The 22020-nt window shown below is 58.7% G+C and overlaps 1 protein-coding gene across 1 annotated transcript in view; it reads right to left on the bottom strand.

Annotated features, from left to right (window-relative positions):
• Positions 1-488: 488 nt before the first annotated feature.
• TTBK1 (tau tubulin kinase 1) overlaps positions 489-22020 on the bottom strand; it is a 35275-nt gene continuing 13743 nt past the window's right edge. The window contains exons 12-14 of the mRNA XM_036248977.1: positions 20517-21078; positions 1504-3056; positions 489-876 (exon numbers count right to left, since the gene is read on the bottom strand). Of these exons, the coding sequence (XP_036104870.1) occupies positions 489-876; positions 1504-3056; positions 20517-21078 (2503 nt within the window). The remainder of the gene's footprint in view (positions 877-1503; positions 3057-20516; positions 21079-22020) is intronic.

Genomic DNA, 22020 nt, shown 5'->3' with positions numbered 1-22020 from the left:
GTTGACCCCTGGGGGAAGCTGGAGCCTCCACTTCTGGAAATTGAGGCTGCCTTTCTGAAACGGGAGACTTTGGCTGGAAGAGGGTTGGAGGGAGGGAAAGGCTCTGTGGGAGGTGTAAGCAGAGGTGAGTTGTGGGGTGGCGCATGGAGAGCAGCAGAGACCTGGTGGGTGAGCAGGCTGTCCCGATTAGTGGGGTCCTCGGTGAAGAGTGGCTGAGCCTTCCCGGGGCGCAGGAGGTGGGAGGTGCCTGGGAAAATTAGGGGAAGCGAGCGCTACCCCTGCGGCGCGGTGCCCCTCACCGGTCGGGCCTGGCCTGCGGGCAGGCTTGGCGGGTGCTGGCGCACGCTGTCGCGGGTGCAGGCGGGAAGCTGGGGCCGCGGGAGGCGCGCGTCCGGCGCGTAAGGCTGTGCTGGGAGCTGTTCCAGTGTGGCCGGCTGCGGGTTGGGGGCTGGAGTGAGGGTGGGTGGCCGCGCAGAGCCCACGCGTCATTATCTGGCCCCGGCCCGGCCCTCCGCAACACCTGCCCGGCCTTTGGTTGCTGCGCGCTGAGTCTGGAGTTTCCCTCTGGGTCCTTTCTTGGGGCCCCCTGGGGAGGGGGTGCCATCAGGTTCGGCCCGGGTCTGCGGGGCGCCCCGTGGTGGGGGGCCCCCTGGCCGGGCCTGGTGCGAGGGTGAGGGGCTCTCTTTTCGGGACAGGGACTGGCTCCGCGGGGACGCGCTGGGATTGCGCGCGGTGGAGGCAGGGAGGCCCGGACTGCGCGGGGCGGGAGGCCTGGTGCTGGCTGGGGCTCTCCCTGGGCCCTGGCCGCGGCCAGGAGTCTGTTTAGGACGGAGGTCAGCAGCAATGGCGGACCCTGGTGGCTTCTGCAGCTGCAGCCTGCGGGAGGAGTGGAAGCCAAAAACAAGAGAAAGGAAGGGTGTGAGGGGAAAGGAGAGACATTTTTAGAATCTCCCTGAAGACATTTTCAGAATCGCACTGAGCCCTAGAGTCCCACATCCTCAGACCTGGCTGAGACCATGGCACAGATGGATCAAATAAGGTTGGACCTCTAGGGGCCACAACTCCCCCGCTGCTACCAGAAGAGCGTGGGGTAGGTTTTCTTTCTATTCATCTTTCAAGTTTTCATGGATTCTACATTCTACTCTGTCATGTACTCATGTTTACATTCATATGAATAAAATGTTCTCCCAACTATTCTGGGCTTTCTCCTTTGGCTTCAAACGCCCCCATGGCACCCCAGAGGCCCCATCAACCTTTCCCAAGCCTGGCCTCCTTGGCACCCCTCCCAGCATGCTCACTGTATCCACTCCCTTGAGCCCAGGGACAGGGCTGGGAACTGAGTCAGAAGAGAGACTTAGTTGGGGAGGTGGTGGGAAAGAGGTACAGTTGAGGGTCCTTCCTAAATCTTCAATAGCCCCTGTCCTTGGTTCTGGGGAAGCCTCTGCTGGTGGAGGCCTTCTGTGGTCACCCTCTGCCCACCCTGGGCTGCCAGTGGTTTCTCACCTGCTGGTGATGGCTGTGTCAGATGCTGGGGCTGCGCCATGGGGTCTGCCAGGGGGCTGCGGGGCTGGGGCAGGCGTGGGCATGCGGATGCTGATGGGTCGGGGAATCCGGCTCCGGGTGGCAGCTGCCCGCCCAGCCTTCCTGGGCACTGAGGGCTCAGAGGCAGGCGTGTCCTCCTCAGAGCCAGTGCCTGACAGGGTCTCGGAGGCGCGGCGCTGCTCCTCACTGGAGGAGGAGGAGGCCCCAGAGGCCAGCCGCAACAGCAGGCGGCCCTGCCTCTTCTCCATCACCAGCCGTGCCAGGTCCTGCTGTGGTCTCACCCTCTTGCCCCACCGCTCTTTGGCCGACAGTGACCCCGAGGGCTCTGAGCCCGTGTCCTCCTCAGACAACAGGACAGGTATACGGCTCCTGGAGCGAGGGCCTGACATGGCACGGTGACTGGGGGAGATGGCCAGTTTGTCAAGGTCTGGTCCCAGCAGGGACACTGGGGCCGGCCTGTCAGCAAAGGATGATCCATTGGGCAGTGAGTCCCCGGCCACTTCCAAGGGTGTGTCCCCAGGAGGGCCAGACAGGACACAGCTCTCCAGCCCCGACTGGGCAATACCATTCTCCAGGGGTACAGAGTTTCCCTCCTCTGCAGCCCTCCCATCAGAGGGCACCTCCAGGCCCAGCTCGCCCCCAGAGCTGAGCTCCTCAGGCCGTGAGGCTTGTCCACCGGAAGACATGACATTGAGGTGGGTTTTCTCTGCAATGTGCACAAAGGTCCTCTCAACTTTGGTGAAGGGTGAGGAGGTAACTGCCACTCCCCCTGCCCCTGTGGTCACTGCCCCGGTTCCCAGCCCTGTCCCAGGCCCAGAGGGCTTGGGCTCAGACTTGAGGATGGAGGACAGGGTGCCTGGCTCAGACACGTCCAGCTGGCTGCCGGTGGGCTGGGGCCGCTCTTGTTGAGGAGTGAGGGCAGCCAGAGTGCCCAGGTCAGGGTCAGGGGCCAGGTCGGCAGTGACGGGCGACTTCTTCATGTCACCAGGGGAGACGAGCACCAGCGTTTTGGAGCCCTCCTCAGGCTCCAAGTCCCCGTCGGCCATGGAGGCCCGGCCCCTGGACTCCTTCTGATCATCAGCTAGCAGCGTGGATGGGGCGCCCTCCTGGCTCCGGTCGGTGCTCCTCTCGCTCCCCTCACTGCTGGAGCCACTGCGAGGCCCCAGCGCCTCCCCCAGAGCTACTGCCTCCTCCTCCTCCTCTTCCTCCTCCTCCTCGTCCTCCTCCTCTTCCTCTTCTTCTTCCTCCTCCTCCTCCTCCTCTTCCTCATCTTCATCGTCCTCCTCCTCCTCCTGCTCCTCCTCCTTCCCATTAGCTTGAGGCTGAACAGGAGCTAGCGGGACCTGGGGGGTGGTGAGGAGCATGTGCGAGAAGCCCACCCTCCGGACCCTGTTGAGCAACCGAGCCCGTTCGCGGTAATCGGAGAGGTCTTTCTTGAAGTCCTGGTAGGGCAGGCTCAGAGGCACTGCTCGTGGGAGACCGTTCACCTCAAATGGGGGCGCCACGGAGAACACCTGCAAAGGGCACACACAGGGACCCACTGAGGTCACCCCCCTCTTGAGCCCAAGAAGACCTGGACTGCACCCACAGCTAGGAGGCCCACATGCCCAGGTGTGTCCAGAGAGTGTGAGCTCCGCGAGGGGAGGCACGGGGTCTGCTTTGTTCTTTGCTCTATCCCTGGGGCCTAGAACAATACTCAATAAATCTCCGAAGAATGACTGTGTCCATGCTCCAGGTCCCCGGAGGTCCCCGCCCCTGATCCTGGTGTCTTTCCTGTTTCTCAGTCTCCCATTTCCCCCACTCCTCTCCTCACCATGTGCATCCCGAAACCCAGAGCCACTCTGGTTCAATTGATGGAATAAATGGCCATTGCAAGGCAGATCAACCCTCCCTTTCACAGATGAGGAGGCTGGGCCCGCTGCCTCCTCATAGGGCACAGTTGCTCTGTAGCAGGAGCTGGCTGCCCAGAGCCACCAGAACCTGTGGGACAAGGCAGAGTTCAGGCTGTCCCCCACCCCCAAATGCAAGTTGGGCCACTAGAGCTCCAGGACCTGCCCTCCTGCCCCTTCCTGGCCTGTCAGCCAGTTTTCCAGACTTCTACAGTTGTTTGGAGTCCCCACTTCCTCTAGGAATTCACAGCCAACCTGTAAAGGGCAGTTTCTTTTCACTCGATTAAGTTTTCCCCTTTGAAGCTTTGTACAGAGTCCTTGACAATTTGATGGCCCGATCTTGGTTTCCTAAGACTCCTGCCTAAGGCTCTTTGCTTCCAGACTAGAAAGGCCTGGTCACCTTACCAGGACCTCAGCTGCTGCATCTTTTCCAGCTCTTCCCTGTCAATCACTCACATCCCCAGGCACCCACAATGTACCAGGCCCCATCCAGACTGACACCGCTTTGTTCCAGGACTGATGCCGCTAACAGTGTCCAGCACTGTGTGAGCCTTTTGAATACACTGGGCCTCCATCTTCACAGCCCATCCAGACCAGAAGCCGCAGAGAGACCCTCACACCCCTAACACCTTCAGGTGTCATCCAGTCTCTCGGGGAGTCCTGCCAAGTACCGTCTTAGACATCTGTGTCTGTTGCCCCAGCCCCATGGGCACAGCCCTGTCTTGCCTAGAAAACAGCCACTGCCCTGTTTTCTCCATCCCATACTGCCCATCCATCCACCCATCCATCCATCCATCCATCCATCCATCCATTTATCCTATAGCTGCCAGAGGGATCTTCCTGAAACTTGAACTGAATCCCATCTCTCTCTGCTTCGAATTTATGGAAACCCCCACTGGCCCCCCTAGTCCTCAGGAGACAGTCCAGTCCTTGGCTTGGCACATGAGAAACTCCACCCCCCACTGCTCCATGACCTGTCTCCTACCTTCTGCTCCATCCTCACTCCTAGCAGCACCCTCTGGTGCCCTGCCCTGCACCCCAGCCAATCAGATGCCACCAGGAGTTCCCTAAATGGATGCACCTCATACTTCTGGGTCTTTTCCGAGGCACTTTCCTCTGCCCGGGGTTCCTTCTCACCCCCTCTCTTCACATGAAAATATTCCCATTCTTCCAGGACCCTGCTCAAACAGCTCCTCTTCCAAAAAGCCTTACTGTCCACCCACCAAGCAGACTTCATCTCCCTCCTTTGTACTTGTTTTCCCACATCCTTCCACTAGAGAACCTCTACCTGCTATTCTACATGCAGGTGTTCACATGGCTCCCTCTCCTCATAAACACTAAGGCCCTTCAGGGTTTTTCATTTATTCATTCACTCGTTCATTCAAGAAGTTCTGAACCTCTGAATCCAGTGTTGAACAAGACAGACATGATCCTTATTCTCATGGAGTGTGCCATCTCTATATTAAGAAAGGGGGATAATGTATACTCTACAAAGGCTGTGATCATAAATAAGGTCATATAAACAATGGGTATGGGTTGTAGTAGTTTCTTGATAAATGTTAGCTCCCTCCCACCCCGCCCCCTACTCTGGTTTGAAGATCATTGCTTCTCTCCCCAACCCCAGAAATGCCCGGATACCACATCTAGAGGGGAAAGGAGGGGTCTGCTAGCTGAGGTCTTTGTGCAAATAGTCAGCCCAAAGGCTGGTGGAGCAGGAGAGCAGAAATCCCCAAGGCCGAGGATCGACCCAAGGCTGTCTGTGACTTCTCCCATCCCCAACTGCCACAGTCTCCCTCGCAATCAGACCACTGGGTGAGGACCTGATGGACAGAGGGTTTGGGGTTGTGTGTGAGTGATGCAGGCAGGACCGCAGGACACCGTGTTTGAGCCAGACAGAGAACTCCTTAGAGCACTGTCCCCTTCATATCCAGGCTGGAAGTCCCCAGAATTGCTTTCTTTTTCAGCACCGTTCTCATTCTTCATTTATTCATTAACTCATTTAGCAAACAGTAAGCACTGTTTCTGTGCCAGGCCTTATGCTGGGACCCTTTGCCATATTTAGTTACCAAAATCCAGGCTAGAGAAGATGACTGGGCAGAGGTGGAGGGGGCTGCTGTGAGCTCCTGCGTCTGTGGGGACCACAGGGCAGGCGCCGGCCCTGAAGGCCAGGAACAGGCAGAAAGGAGCAGAGCTCTGATCATGTCTCTCCCCCGTCAGCTCAGAACTCGCCCGCCCCGCACCAGGTATCCCACCTGGCAGGGATGTCCTTCAGCCCCACCAGGCATCCTTTCTCAGAACATCTGCCCGTTTTCCCCGCCCTGTCTCTCTGACACTTTGGGCATCCCCGGCAGAACCACCGTTTCCTCTGGCCAGGTCTGGATCCCTCTGAAAAAGCCTCATCCGTAGGCTGGACATGCCTCTCACGACACCCACGGTCACAGCCGGAAGCCTCTCTGCTTCCTCTCCAAGCCCTCCTCTTCCATTACATGGGAGGGAGGAGAACCGAGAACCGAGATCAGGCGTCGGTGATACTATCAGACTGGAAAACAGGCCTGGAAAGAGGTACTGACATGCCCAAGTCACAGAGCCACCCCATCGACCAGGGTGGGCCAGGAGTCTCTCCACTGCTTCACCGGCCTCCCGGGATCCCAAGCAGGGACACCTGGGACCCTCTGCCCTTTAGCAGGAAGGGCCGTGAACCTCACAGCAGGGACAGCCTTGTCCTAAGGATCACTGCCAAAGCCGCCTAGACCTGGGCACTCTGAGCTTTCTGTTTCATAATCTCCCTGCCCCTTTGCATCCAGCTCCACATAACAAGTCCTCCCTCCCTCTGGGCCTCTCCGGGATCCTGAGCCCAGCGAGGATTCACCCACGCACTCCCGGGCTCACTCACGCAGCCACGAACTACAGAGCCTCTGTGAGCTTGGGCCTGGAGGCTGAGGACGCCATGGGAGGGGAACAGCAATGCCACCCCCATTCCAGCTAGAGGGAAGCAAGAGCGCTGGGTGTCAGCAGGGGACATACGGGTCTAGGGAAGCTCACACCTTCCTGCTCCCTTCCCAGGGTAGCAACCTCCTGATTCCAATGTACTTATTGTGGCTCTTCAGCCTGGTTTGCACAGCATTATCTGGAGGTGCTTCTTAAAATTACAGAGTCCTACCCTCTAGGTCAGAGATGAAGCCCAAAAATCTGTCTGTTTAAAGCTTCCTGGTGATTCTACTGGAGTCGGGCAAAAGGCGGATGTCATAGGGTGAATGGCGGTAGGAGGGAGGGAAGCAGGCCACAGGAGCTGAGACACCTGGACAGAGTGAAAGCCCCACCTTCTCCCTGCCCCCACTGGGCCAGGCCAGAGGGCCGCGGCCTCATTAGCTTCAGAGCCCAGCCCAGGTTCACGTTGTCTCCAGCCAGCAGGAAAAATGAAGGGAGGTGCACAGACCAGACTCTGATCCCCTACCAACAACAAAGCTGGGCTCTCCCTTCTCTGACCCTGGTGCTGGGGACAGGTTACTCTGCATATGCTCATCCCCACAGGGTGCATAGGGTGATTCTTCTGCCTGGACCCTGGCCAAGCCCAGACACTGCACATCAGCATATGGGTCCCAAGGTCGAAGAAGAGGGACTGCTGAGTGGCAAACACAGGAAGGTGAGCCCTGGTGTCCACCCTGCCCCCACGGGATGGGGTGGGAGGGCTTTGTGCCTCTCACAGCAGTGCCCTCTCCTCTGCCCTCAGCAGCCACCAGCACCCCTCCTAGCACCCCTCTTCCCCAGGGGAGTTCCTCCTTACCATAACCGCCCAGCCTGATAATTGGACATGAGAAGTCAACACGGCAGCTCCTCTGCCCACCACCGCCTTTCGCGGATTCTTCACCTGCTACCTGAGTCTCCACCAGGAGTGCCCCCCAAACTCAGTCCTCTGGGTGGCGGGGGTCAGATGACCTGGGAAGGTGGCTGCCTACCCTGGATCTATGCAGATCTCCACACACTTGATGGACAGGTCTCTCTGTCCCCAACCCCTCCCTGCCTGCCCCAAGGCAAGGAGCTGACAACCTGGGGCTTTCTAAATGCTCTGCGGTCCCGAAATGCACCTGTAGCTCGCCTTCCTTCTGCCCCCACACTTGCTTCAGGTGCCAAGGAGAGAGGTGTCTTCCTCTTTTGGCACTGTGGCAGCAGGCCTGCAGGGGTCGGTGGGGACCAGAGAGGAAGGGAAACCGCACCCCCCACTCCCCATCCGTTGCAATCTCAGAAATCGTGCAGTCCTCTCCTCCGGGATCTCACCCTCCTTGACTTGGTCCTCCCTCAACCCACAAGCTATTCTTGCACCCCTACTCCCTCACTGATCTCCCTCAAACGACCCTTCTTCCAGGCCAGAGCTCCCCAGACCCCCATCCAAGCAGAGGTGCAGGGGAAGGCTCTGTGGTCCCCTCACAGAGCTCCCTGGCATCCTAGCTGCCCACCCACTGCACCCATGGACTCAGCAGTCTGGTCCATATAGAAACTACCAGTGGGCTCCCGCCTTACTTCCCCTCCTGGCTTTGGCAAGTCGGCAAGCTGGCAATTTGGAGTAGGGCCAGCTTGGTAGAGACTTGCTCAAGTCCAACCAAGCTGAAACCTCCTGGGGACCCCTCCTCCTTCCCATCAGCCCAGGTCTTAGCTGCGGGTTGAAGTAGGGGTGGGACTGGATCCATTGATCTGGAATCTGACCCCACTACTTCCCAGAGTCAGCAACAGACTAGCCCCTGCCCCCTGCCCAGCCGGGACTCCAGAGCTGGGATCTGCGGGAGGGGTGGCTCAGGAAGGAGGTGGGTGAAAGAAAGCAGGCGAGGCGGGGTCCTGGAAGGCGTCTTTAATCAGGATTTGGTAGTACACAAGCTCTCCGGATTGTCTGCATTGACATACAGGGACTTAAAAAGGCACAAGATCCCGCGCACAGCTACGCGTGACGGCGGGGCGCCCCCACCCCCGCCAGTGTGCGGCTGCGTGCGCGTGGGTGCGTGTCCGTGTCCCACCCCCGTGGCGGCGCCGCGCGTGTGCGTGTCGGTTTCAAGTGTTGGATTTGTACAGTACTCGCAGTCTAGGGGGCTCAGTGCATGCTTTCCTACCCGGGCCCGGGGCCCCCGACGCCGCTCTGTACAGAGGACGCACCCCGGAGAGACAGGAAAAATAAAAGCGTCCCATCTTCGTGTGTGTGGTTTTGAGTTTTTCGTGCATGCTTAGGCTGGCCGGGCTCGGGGAATAGTGCAAGCTTATAATACAGTATTATTGCAGTACAAAAGGGAAGCGGGGGTTATGATGAGAGGGGGAGGCTCAGGAATAAACCAGCTGGGACCCACGAGGGTCCCCTCGCCAGCCCCCTTCCCATCCCTCCCTCCCCTCTCCACTGCGGTTAGTGAGCATCTCCCGACACTGGGAGGGGATCCTCGGGTCCCTGGAGGGAAGGGGCTCAGCCGGACCCGAGTCTGAGCTCCCCCCATCCCCCCAGTCCCACCTCTCAGGGGCAGAGGGCAGGAGCCAGCTCTCCCCTGCTCAATACTGTCGGCTCTAAGAGCCCCGAACCTCCCCTTCCCCCACGGAAGCCCCTCCAAGTGAGAGGAGGGGTCGACGGAGCAAGTGCAAAGGAAGCAGATGTTGGTCCCTGAGTTTTATTTTCGGGGGGCGGGGAGGAAGAAGAGCCGGAAGTGGGGGCAAGTTTGAGGTCCCCCCAGGACCCTCAGTGATGGAGAGGGGTGGGGCAGGAGACATGGACTCTGGAGCGTGGGCAAAAGGGGGTGTTGGGTAGCTCTGAGAGACCTAGGCTCAAAGCTTGGCTCCCCCCTCAACTCTGGGCTCTTTGGCATCCAATTGCAAGGCCAATTGTTTGGGAGGTGGAGGACAGTCGGATGGGCGGTGAGGTAACTGGAATCAGGGGTGAGGCGACCAGGGGCTCCTCGAGCCTGGAGAATGGGCCAGCCCCCCCTCCCAGCCCCTCGCCTGCACCCCCGACCTGGAAGCACTGGGGGACGAGCCTCACTCCAGCCCCGCCCGGCCCCTGGGCCAGGGACGCAGCTGCCGCGAGCCGGCCGAGGGGAAAGCAAACATGGCCTACGTGCGCGACGTCGGGGCGCAGGGGAGCTAACCCAAGTTTAGCAGCAGGCAGCTCGGCGGCTGGGGGGCAGAGGGCAGGGGCTGAAGTCCCCTGGGGTCGCGCACGGTGGCGGGGCGCCCAGGAGGGAAGCTCTGGGGACAGGGTGGGGCTGGTGGCCGGGCAGTCCCCTGGCCACGCCGCGTAGCAGCTAGTTAAAAAAGACGGCACGTACATTCGTGGTGCGACGGCGGCGCGGACAGGGGTGTGACACGGGCGGGTCCCGGGGCGGGGACAGAGTGAAAAGTGATGGTTGGGGTCCCTTTACACTTGGAAACCTGCGAGAGGTGCCGGGAAAGGCGGTCCTTGTGCCCTCCCGGGCTGGGAAGCTGCTAGTTTGCTGTCCGGAGAGTGGATGGAGTGTGCGCACGGCTGCGGCGCGTCTGTGCGTGTGCATGTGTGTGTGCCGGTTAGTGTGGCAAAGTGAGCCCCACCCCACCCGCCACCCTCCCCCGGACTGTGCAGGTAGAAAAGGGGGCTTGTGGGGGGACTTATGGTGGAACCGAAAGGGCGGAGCGGTCTGGGAAGGTTCCCCCACTCCTTTGGGTTTCCTTGCGCTCCTCCCCCACAGCTGCGGATTCTTAGCTCTTTACTTAGGGGCCGTTCAGGCTCAGGGGTGCCTGGGCCGGGAGCCCACTGGGTGGTGTGGGGAACCATTAGGGATATTTGAGGGATGTAGTCCGCAGGCTGGGAGCCTCTCCCTTAGGGAGAAGGATGCTTTAACATTTCAGAGGCTGACCCACCACTCCAGGGGCACCTCTGCTCCTAATGGGGATAATGTGAACTTTGGGGATATGACCCCCAACTTAAGGAGGGCAATTTGCCACATTCCTTGTTGCCAAGGTCTGCCTGTGGGGGTGGGTGATTCCTGCCCTCCAGGTGGGGATCTCAGTGGAGTCTGGGGTAGGGTGGGATGGTGTTCAGGCCCTCCGTAGGGGTCTATGCTTCCATCCTCAGGTACAAATCAACCCAAGGACCGCAGGGGGTACAGTGTTCTCCAACTTCCCACAGAGAGGGGCACCCACACCCTCCCGAAGCATGGTCCCCTCCCCTGGCCACCCAATACAGACACATTGACACAGCTCCTTCTGCTCACCCCAGTAGTCCAGGCTCCCCTCCCCCACTGCCTGGGTAGACAGCACCACCGCTCCCCAGAAAAAGGGACCTAGGCAGGGCAGAGGAGAGAAATAGTCAAGAAGGGTCCTGGGACCCTCCACAAAGAGGACCCCTGGCTTTTCCTGGGATTGGAGTGGCCTGCCCCCCTTGGCTGGGGAAGCAAGGGTTAATGTGCCAGCGTGGCTCAGAAATGCCATCACCCGGCCACCTGGGCGTCCTTAGGCCCATTTTCCCCTGAAACTGGAAACACAAAGGGAGATTGCTGGGTTCTGGATGCTAGTGGTTGGGAGAGTGCTCAGTGGTTATTGCTGTGACCCAAGCTGCCTTGAGTGTGGGGGGTCTATTGATCATGGAGAATTTAATAGAGCATTTTTCACTGACTCAGGGTTCTGTCCCACAGAGAAATACTGGTCCTATGAGGAGGGCCCCGCTCACCACAAACAAGTTACTGGCCCACACACACATTCAAGCACACGCAACACACACACACACAGCACACAGGCTGTGAGCTGTCTCTTCTAAGAAGCCCACCTGCTCTGAGGAAGAGCACTGTCCCTTTAAGAGCTGCACCCGGACAGAGGGAGGTAGACAGTGCTCAGGCTCACAGAGGTTGCAGACTGAGTTTGGGTCTCTGTCTGTAAACCGGTTTTGTTTGGCTCACACAGTGATGTTTCTTTAAAAAGTTGTGTGTTTTTAAATTAGATGCCAATAATGAAAAATTGGGAGGCTTCACATAAAAACTGGAGATGTCAGCAACAACTGACTGAGCAGAAATTGGTGTGGTGGGTCCCCTGTTTACCATAGTCCCCGAATCTGCCCACTCCCTGACACTGCATGGCTCCTCTTCACCAGTGAGTTAGTGACACTCGCTCAAATTCCCCCGATCAGCGCCCAATCAGCGCCCCGAACAGTACCTGCCCGTCTGTGAGCTGTGCCAAGGGTCCTCCCAGACCACTGAGCTCAGGCACTGAGCATCTGCTTTCTCACTGCAACTCTTACTGGGCACTCACCCCCAGACCTGCCAGGCGGCTTGGGGCGGTGGGGGTTGAGGGGTTGGGGTCTCTGCAGAGACAGGCTCTGCCATTTCAACCAACCCCAGTACTCTGGAGTGACCCCACCTGGACACCACCTGGCTGGCTCACAGACAATCCCTTCTTACTCGATGGGGCGAGGAGGGGCCAACCAGGAAGGACAGTAAATAGACCAGTACACAGACTGAAATACTTTAAAACTCCTATCAAACAAGACCTCAGTTATTCGGCATTGGCAGAGATTTTTTTTAAATGTATTTTTGAAAATTAAATATTCTAATTAATCTATTAAATGTAGATAATACTGGGATCTACCCCAGAGGCTATTTTGAGGATGACATGAGTTAGTTTTGTAAAGTGCTGAGACTACCCTGGCACGTGGGGAGCCCTGGGTGCCAGTGGCTGTTCAATAAAATAAAAACTAAACCATTGGAAGCCAGTCCAGTTCGCTGGCTGTGACTGTAAAGTATGAGAGGACCATTTTCAAAGCACAGCGAAGAGGGCCGCCTCTTCTGGGGCGGGCCTGGAGGCTGTGCACCGTCCGGAAGCAGGGCAGCCTTCCTCCACTCGGGAACCTTCAGACAAAAGGAGCCGCAGAGCTGTGGGGCTCACAACTTCGCTGCCCAGCCTGGGACCTGGACGCGCCACTCAACTCCGAACCAGGCAGGGCTCTGCCAAGCCTCCTGTGAACTTAATCCATCACAAGTGGCTTCAAATGGCCTTAGCTATTTCCAAAAGCCAAAGCCACCCTCGAAGGACAGTAATATTTATCAAGATCACCTCCAGGTAGCCAGGAGATGTATGGCTTACAAGACACTCTCTGTCCTACCACAGAGGACATGCAAAAGTGTCCCTCAAAGGACAAACTGTTCTGAATCATGATCTTACTTCAAAGGATACATCCTCTCCCACAGGTATCCGTTCTGGTGTGTGTGTGTGTGTGTGCACGCGTGTGCGCGCGCGCGCGTGTGTGTGTGTGTGTGTGTGTGTGTGTAAATTCAGCCACCTTTGGAATGGATTCCCCACCTCCAAAGGCTTTGGAAACAGTAATATGCACTTAATGCTAACACAGGCTGAAGGTAGTGCCATCATCTTCAATAAATCACAAGGCACTTTGGGATCTTAGTACCTCAGGGTCTGGTCACTGAGTGGGAGCTGTGCTGAGGGTTGGGTAGTAGAACCCTCTAGAAGGGAATGCCGGATAAGAGAGTGCTTGGTTTCATCTAACCCCAGGTGATGGGGCCCTGCCCCCACTGCTGCTGACTTTTGGAGCGGCTGGTGGGCACACTCCCCTTCATTCACCCCCTGCCGCTAGCTGGGGGACAGGAGGGGCAGTGCCAGAGGCGAGAGTGGGGCTGCTGTTCGTCCCACCCCCCACCTTTGTGCTTTGTGTTTTCTGTCCCTTCTCAAGAAGGCTCTACCCTGATCCCTCCTCCGCCTTCTGCCTCCCAGAACAGCCCGAGGGAAGGTCTAAAAGTGAGCAGCCAGGATCGGGGTGGGGTTGGGCGCAGTTCATTTCCGGATGGGGAAGGTGCTCCCGGCCCAGACACGGCAGGGTGGATTGTGGAGAAAGGAGTGGGGTGTGCACAGCTCAGGTGGCTGAGCCCAATCACCACGTGAGGGCACCCCCTCATGGATGCCCGCCCACTTATGGCACCCCAAGGCTGAGTAAGGTCCTGAGGCCTCTGCGCCATCAGAGACAGCTAAGAGCTGCAGGGATTGAGGTGGGAGGGAAGCAGAGGTCAACGGGAGAAGTGGGTAGAGAGAGGGGCCAGAATGAGAGTAGGTACATAGGAGACTATCAAGTACTGCACAGATATCTTTCCGACTCCTGAACACACACACGTGCACACTCATACACACCCACACACGGAATCGTGCAGTACACAGCCTAAGCAACCAGTCACGGCAGCCCTGCCACACACAGACGCACGTGTGTAAGCACACTCACACGGATCCAGGCATGCACAGTCTCACGGCAGCCAACGCTCTGCAACCCTCAGGCCTCCTCCCTTCCTTCCCTCCCTACACAGGCATCGTCCTTCCTCTTCATCACGACCTCATACCTCAGGGAACAGAGCTGCTGGCTAACATGGGCAAGAATGAAAAAAGGGAACTTTGGGGGTCCCTGCAGTGACAGGTTAGGGGCTGAGAAATGGGCAGAAAGGGCATAAGCAACCTGGCATCCCGACCTCCACCACCAACCATCTCCAGATCCCCATTTGATCTGCCTCCCCTGTGTTCGGACCTCCCCAGGGCCCCACAGGACCACCCGGGAGGCTGAGCACCTGCAGGAAGGAGTCGCTCTCTGCGAGGGCGGTGCTGGGGTTTGTCCTGAGCTCACAGGTCTCACTTCCGCCTTAACAACCGCCCTCTCTGCCACTACTTCCACACTGGGTCCCCTCGCCCCTAGGCTCCAGCTCTCTCTGAAGGCAGATCCCAGGCCCCCATTCGTCCACCTTCGGCTCCCAAGGAGCTGGGCCAGGCAACCAATCCTGCCCGTGAGCAGCACTACGCCTTGGGGGAGGGGCAGCCTACAGTGGACTGAGCTCCAGGCCTCCTGGGCCAGACCTGGGAGGCAGGGATTCTGTCCTCTGTGACAGTGGCATGCAAAAGGCCCACTGGGTCACAGGGCTGCTTCCCCCAAACCCCAAAACTGGTTGGCCAGGCCTCCGTCTCATACACAGGGCCACCACCTTGCCCCACACAGACAGACAGGCACTCACACCCCTCCAGGTGAGGCCCAGTCACCCCCCCCCCCCCCCGGGATGGACTAGGCCCAGCCATGCCAAGAGATCACAGATTAAACAGAATAAACCCGTGCTAGACTGACCCTGACCCAGCATGCCTCGCCTCCCTGACCTCTAGATTTCCACTGGACTCTGAACTCATTGGTGGCTCCAGCCCAGTACATTGTCCTGTCCCTGAAACTGCACAGACAGCACCACCCCTTCCTGCACCATTTGGCTGGCATGGAGCAAGGGGAGACAGTGGGGGCGGGGCTATTACAGTACCTGGGGCCAACGTTAGGGGGGGCTGTATTGCACGGTGGGGTGGATGGGGTGTGTGAGTGTGATTATTGCGTCCTGGGAAGGAACCATGGTCTGTCTGCTCCCCACCCCCCACCTGCTCCCTCCAGGAGTGGGGGGCAGCCTAGGTCTTGTGGGTGAAGCGGGCCCACACCTGCTGCAGCTGGGACCGCGAGATGCGGAGCACCGAGGGCACGAGTCTGTGGTTGCCGGCGGCGAGGGGCGCGTGGCGCCGGTGGGGCGCCCGCACGGGGCTGCTCTCCGCCGAGCGGCTGCGCTGAATGAGGGAACCGGAGGAGCCCGAGGAGCCGCCGCCGCCGGGGTGAGGGTAATGCTCGGTCTCCAGCGTGGAGGAGGAGAACACGGAGGACGCCAGTCGTCGCAGGGGGCTGTACCGCGGGAGGGAGTGCCCCGAGAGTCTGTCCTCCTCCAACTGAAAGAGACCAAGAGAGTGGAGGGAAGAGAGGCGTCAGGCACAGACTGGACAGCTCCGTCTCGGGGACCACCCCCCGCGCACAGCCCCTGCGCGCCAGCGCCCGGCGTGGGCAGGATGCGGCAGGGTGGAGGGGGTGCAGGCCACCCCCTCCTGCCTCAGAACCTGGGCTCTGGCCTCCAACGCCCATCCCTCTCCTCTCTGGCACTCCTCAGACACCTGGGTCACTCACCTCTTCCGGGAAGCTTTCCTGGCTTAGCCACGCCTACCTGGGAGTAGCCTGGCCTACCCCGGAGTCCCCTGGGCTGAAGAACCCTCCGCTCTGCAGCTGATACTGCCACGTGGCCACAGCTGTCCCTCGCCTGTCTCCCCAGCTGTCCCTCGCTTGACTCCAAGTTCTCATGCGGTCTAGAGAGCACGCCCTGCACAGCGTCAGCCTTGGCACCCCACCCCACAGGGGGTGTCAGGGGCTCAGTGACACCATCATAAGGATAGGATTCTGGAGACCAACTACTCGTGGTTAAATCCCGACTCCACCACGTACGACCTGGGTGGCCTCAAGCAAGTGACTTCCTTCATTTCTCCAGGCCTCAGCTTCCTCGTCTGTGAAATGGAGTAACAGCAGCTCCTACCTCGCAGGGTTGTTAGGAGGGTTAGATGTTATAACATGCAGAGCGCTTAGAATAGCCCCTGCCATGGAGCCAAGACTGTGTCGTGTGAGCTGCTTTATTATCCTTCATATCACTCGAGAATGAGGAAAGGGACAGAGGCTGGCAGGAGGTGGGGCAAACAAATCATTTCTCCAAAGTGGCTTTTCCCAGTCCTCTCCAGCTGTGCCACAAGGCGGCCGTGGCAGGGCCTTGGGCACCTCACTGCCATCAGGAAGATCCTAGCGTGTGCCCTTGTGGTTTTGTGCCCTCAGAGAGAAAAGGGGAATCAGGACTGAGTGTTTCAGGCACGTGGGGATGGAAATGGTGGTTTGATGTCAACAGACTTTTCCCATCCTGACCCCTACCTCTTCCTGGGACTGAGGCCAATTTAAGTAGCTTCGGTTGGGGCAGTGAGGACTGGCTGGACCAACTGCTAGAGGGCTGAAGGGGAGAGGGCCTGGGGCACTCAGCCCCAGTGTCCTCTTGCAGACGTCAAATGGGGGCACAGGGACCCCACATGGAGCCTCCAGCAGAGAGGGGTGTAGAGAGATGACTGAAGGACTGTCTCTGCCCTCACCCTGCTTTTCCTACCAGCTTCCTTTGGGCCGAGACCAGGATCTTTCTGAGCTGGTCCTGTCAGCACTGAGGGTGGGGGGTCTAAGGCTCACCCCAAGTCACCAAGGGGCAGAGGCACCCACGTTGCCCACAGCCCCTCTCACACACTTGTGGGTGGCTGGAGTTTAACAGCCCAGCCAGAGTTTGGGCCTTCAGGCCAGGTGCCACCTGTGATTGCCTTCAACGCCCAGCTGAAGTCTCCCCTCTGTGAGACCACTCCAGCTTCCCGGGCTGTCTCCTATTCCTGGCAAAGAGGAGGTCTCCATTCTCTCTCCTAAGGCTCTGGTCATGAACCTCCCTGTCTACGCTCTGCATCCCATCCCACCCCTCTTGACTTCGAGCTCCGACAGAGCAGGACTGGAAGCCTTATTTATCTTTGTCCCCCAGTCCCTAGTGCACGGCCTGGCACTTGGCAGGGAAGTGCCCTAGTGGCTGCCAGCAAATGCTCCGGGAAAGCTGACCCGCTGTGTTACCAGCCAGAGAAGACCTGGCAAACAGCCACCCCCAAATCGCACGCTGCTGATGCTCTGCCCTCTGCCCCAGCTTCCCGGCCACTTCCACTTTGCACCCTGAGTTCCCAGAGAACACCAGAAACGTGTGCAGAAAAGCATTTGAAGTATCATGGCATGTACACCAAAAAACTATTGCTGTGCCTGGTTCTAGCCTGTGTCTGGTTCCACATTCTCCTCGCCCTGCTCCTCACGGGGGTGACAGAGATACAGGTGCTTCTGTCTCTAAGGACTGCTGTTTTGAGGAAGTTCACACGTCAGGCTCCGAGCAGACAGAGCTGGGTCCAGGAGGGATTCCCTGCAGAGAGGTGGCAGGGTGGTGAGTCCCTGTGGAGACTTCCTGCCTGCCCTGAGCCACTTAATCTAGTTGGGGGGGCGGAGTTCCACTAGCTGTGATTCCAATGTGCAGCTAGGTTTGGGAGCCCCCACACAGACCAGCTCAGGACTCTCTCCAGACCAAAAACAGGAAAAAATATGCCAGTCCATTTTCCCCTCTTTCTATCCCCTTGACCAAGGAAGGTCTTTGCTGCACCCTGCTGAACTGAAATACTAGGCTAAAAATGTCACACACTTGTGCGCACATACAGACACACTCAGAGGCCACCATGCACACTGACATGCCCAGCCGGAGCATGCATGCAACACACACACACACACACACACACACACACACACACCCCAGTCTGACTCTCTGACCCCACGCGAGCCAGCTGCTCTCTCAGGCCTGTCTTTGCTCCTCTCCTAAACACACAGGCCTCAGACTGAGTGGCCCAGAGCTCACCCTGGAGTCAACTGCCTGGATTCAAGTCCTGGCTCTACCACATACCAGCTGGTGACCCTGGGCTAGACTTCGCTCCTCTGAGCCTCCGTTTCCTGACCTTTTAAGTGGGGGCTGCCCGTTCACAGTATTGTTGTAGGGAACACACATGCAATATGAAAGTGCCAAGCGGTGACAGCTACTACTATTGTCACTAGAATCATTACTATGACTGTTAGTCTCCTTCTAGCTTTGACATTCCAGGCTTCTGTGGTTCTCTACATACAAACCCATCACCGACTTTACACAGACGCGCTGCTGTGTCCCCACACGCACGCGCACACATGGGGACACACCCATATACCATGGCACTCCTGAGCTCAGCTGACACAGAAATGCACACACGCACTCGGAGAATGCTAACCAACCTCCCTTCTGTGGGAAGCCAAGGCCTGCAGCCCCCCAACACCCCCTCCAGACACACACGCCATCGCTCACTGGGAGAGCAGCACCCGCCCATGTCACAAGCGGAAACTGAGCCCAAGACTGACTGTCCAACACCTGTGCCTGCTCCCCCAAATCTCTCTCCTCACCTCCTTGGCCAGAGTTCCCCAATGTGAGACTGGTCCCCAATGTGGACATGGTGGGAATCTGAAGGCGAGAAAACCCTTCCAGACAGCTCAGCTCCCTCGCTGGGGCCCAACTGGCAAACAGGAAGGGACTGGCAGAGCCCAGGGCCAAACTCCAGGCCTCCTGACTAATTCTGGGTCTTCTCTCTGCCCCACACCACCACTGTCTGGCTCCTTACTAGACTGTGCTTCCTGTGGGCACAACCTACTGTGCATATGACCTCTGGTGCCTTGGGTAGCCGGCGTAACGCAGATGCTCAGTCGGTGTGGAATTAATCAATGAATGAGTGAATAAGTGGATGAATGAGAGAGCAGTGGGGGAGCCCCAAACAGATCTTGCTCCTACTGCCTCCCAGTGCTGTCCTGGGGAACGATGTTCAGATCAGTAGCAGGCATGCGAACCTGCACCCTGACCCGGTCGAGCCTCCGATGCTGGCTAGGACCTCTCTGGGTGAGGGCTCATGGTACCACCTTTTTGAGCCCCCAGTTTTCTCCACAGTCCAGGACAAAGCACACTGCTCAGGATCTCAACTCAGGGGTCCTCTCTTCTAGACACAGGGATGGGGCCTGAATACAGCCCCGCAGACCTGCCCTTCTCCAGGGACCTGCTTGCTCCTGGTCAGACCTCCCAATCTGAGTGCGCAGCAGGCCTGGCCTGGCCCTGCCCCTCACACCTCCTAGAGCGCCCTGTGTGCATGTCTCCTACGTGTCCCCGTCGAGCGAACGCGGCACAGCCCGAGCCCTCCGGCATCCCCTCCTGGGCTCTCCAGCCCTCTGAGGGAACACGGGCCCCACTCAGCACCCAGGGTAAGAGTTGGCGCCACTTCCTGGATCAGACAGATCAGCCTTTTCCCTGCACGGAGAAGTCAGGCTGGGCAGTGGCCTTCTGCCTGTTCTGACACCCCATCTTTGCCAGAAGAAAGTAACCAAGACACCGTGAGACATGCTCACACCCTCAGCCCGGCACCCGCGGTCCGGCCACCATCTGGCACCGCTCACCCCTGTCCTTCCAGCTTGTCCCTCAGTCCTCCCATAGGAGAAGGTGCCCTGCAGCCTGACCGGGTTCTCCCAGGGCCCACAACATGCCCATTCCTGTGCCTAATCTAGGGTCCTTCCTGCCTGGCTCTCGGGGTTCACCGCCCACCTGGAGCCTACCCCACCACAGACGCTCCCTGCACCCCCTGCTGTCCTCACCCTTCAGCCACCTTCCCTGGTGTCCAAGACTCCTCTCAGCTTCGGCGCCTCTGTCTCAGTCTTTCGCAAAATCTCCTTTCCTCTCAGCCCCCCCCCCCCCAAAGTGAGTGTTTCCTGGCTCTGCCCTCACCCTTGGCTTTCCCCACCCACAACTGTCTTGGTGACATTACCCACTTCTTCTGCTCCCATGACTCCCAAGTCCATATCTCCAGCTGAACTGTCTCCTGAGCTCCGAGGTCTCCAGGTGGACGTATCACAGTGCCACGAGGTCACTGTGTCCAAACCAGAGCCCATGATCCCTTCAAACCATTCAGCGATGGCACCACCGTCCAGCCAGAATGCTGGCCATCCGCCGAGACCCCGCACAGCACCGGCACCTCTTGGCCCCATCCACCTTGGCCCACATCGAGCCCACACCCTGGTCCAACCCCGAGGCATTCTCCTGCTGGTGCCGGCCGTGGGGCCTTCCTGCTTAGAGTTCTGTGCCCTTCCAATCCAGTTTCCACACAGCAGCCGGGGGGTTACTCAAAAGTACAGTGTAATCATGTCACGCCCCTGTTTAAAGGACTTTGGTGGCTTACCAAGCTTTCAGATCGAGCCTCAGCCCCTTAGCTTAGCCTCAAGACCTCCCAGCACAGGGCCCAGGACCTACTTCGCAGCCTCATCTGCTGCAACATGCAATCAGCACCGTGTTTTCTGATTGCCACCTCTGGGCCTTTGCACATGCTGTCCCCTTTGCCTGGGAGGCCTTTCTCCTGCTTTGTCACCTGGGTGACACTGCCCATAATGGAAGACTCAACTCAGAACTTGGAGGGTACTTCCTCTGGGAAGCCCTGCCTGCCCCCCAAGCATAATTCCAGGCCCCTAAACCTGTCTACCTTCATCACAGCATGCAACTGTTGGCAGCTGGTCAGTGGCCCCCATGGAGCACCTGGGGAGCACTCCAGGCTCCCATGCCAAGACTGTGGGCATCTGGGGGGTGTGGGGTGCAAACCCAACCTTACCTGTCTCTGAGGGCCAGTGGGATCCGACTCTCTCCGTCGAGGGCGGGGTCCCGAGTGCAGGGGTGAGTGGGAAGGGCTGCCAGGCGTGGGGGGCTGCGATGTCTCTGACCGGCCATCGGCCTGGCTCAGCTGGGGTGGTGGGAACTGGGATGGTGTCTGTCGCAGGTCCTCCTCTGCCAGTGTCTGCATGCTGCGTCCCCGGGGCCGAATGGTGGGCTCTGGCCCTGGCCGCCGCCGCTCCTCGCCCTCCTCGGGCAGAGGCCGCAGCTCCTCCGGCTCCTCGTCCGTGGTGCCCGACGTGCTGGGCTCGGCCCCTGGGGGGAAGTCCTTGAGCTCTGTCTCCTTGTCAATGATGACCCACTCCTTGCTGTCGAAGTCCTCCTCCTCAGCCAGGGGCACCGAGCGGAAGGCGTTGCTCAGGGCCTCCTGCTCCACGGAGGCTGACACATCCATGCGGCCGCTGGCCTGCCGGTCGGCCTGGCCCGTGTCCACGGACAGCATCTGGGCCGGCTGCGAGGAGCAGGCCTGGCGCGACGGTGAGCCGGGCAGATCCATCCGTGACCTGTAAAGCCACCCAGGTGGGGCTCAGTCCCAGGACTCCCTGGACTCCCAAGGACCCCACGTAGGTGGCAGGGTGGACCGTGACACCTGGACCCTCCTAACCATGTCATCTCTCGCACCTCCCCGCACTCCTTGTAAAGATCTCATTCATACACTCATTCAACATGTTTCTGAATGCTTACTGTATTCCAGGGACCTAAACATACAGGAAATAAAATCTGGTTCCAGTGCCAGGGGAGCTGCCCTCCAGACCACCCCAGGGAAATGTAATCTTCCTAAAGCCAACTTTCTGGTCGCCTGTGCGGTGCTCACCCCAGCAGGCACCCCTCCTGCGGCACGGCAAGCACCCACCTGGCCCTCGAGTTTGCAGGTGGTTTTTCTTGTCTTTTAAAAATTATTTTATATTGACATTAGAGAGAGGAAGGGAGAGGGAGAGAAAGATAGAAACATTGATTAAAGAGAACATGGATTGGCCGCCTCCTGCATGCCCCCTACTGGGGATCGGGCCCGCAACCTGGGCATGTGCCCTGACCGGGAATCGAACTGGTGACCTCTTGGTGCAGGGTTGATGCTCAACCACTGAGCCTCACTAGCCGGGCTGCAGATGGTTCTTCTAAGCCTCTTCTACTACCACCCTCCAGCCCTGCCTGGCTGGTTTCACTGCCTCCAACAAACTCCTGTGGCTCCCAGACCCCAGGACAAAGTCTACATTCCTTAGTTTGGCACTTAAGGTCCTTGGCTGGCAGACTAAGGCCCCCTTCCCCATTTCCCTACCCAGACCCATCTCAGAGTCACACACTTTCCCCAAATCGCCCACACACCTCCATGAGGCCTGTCCTTCTACCCTTGGCTGCCCCTCCCAGCTCAGCTGTCACCTCCTGTAGGGAGCCTTTCCATCCTCCACGGGCTTAGTTTGCCCACTCGGGGCTCCCTACCAACCTGC

This window comes from Molossus molossus, unplaced genomic scaffold (assembly GCF_014108415.1).
Source record: "Molossus molossus isolate mMolMol1 unplaced genomic scaffold, mMolMol1.p scaffold_m16_p_8, whole genome shotgun sequence".
Taxonomy (NCBI): Eukaryota; Metazoa; Chordata; class Mammalia; order Chiroptera; family Molossidae; genus Molossus; species Molossus molossus.
Note: the sequence above shows the minus strand (reverse complement) of the source record. Positions and strands in the feature narration are given on the sequence as shown.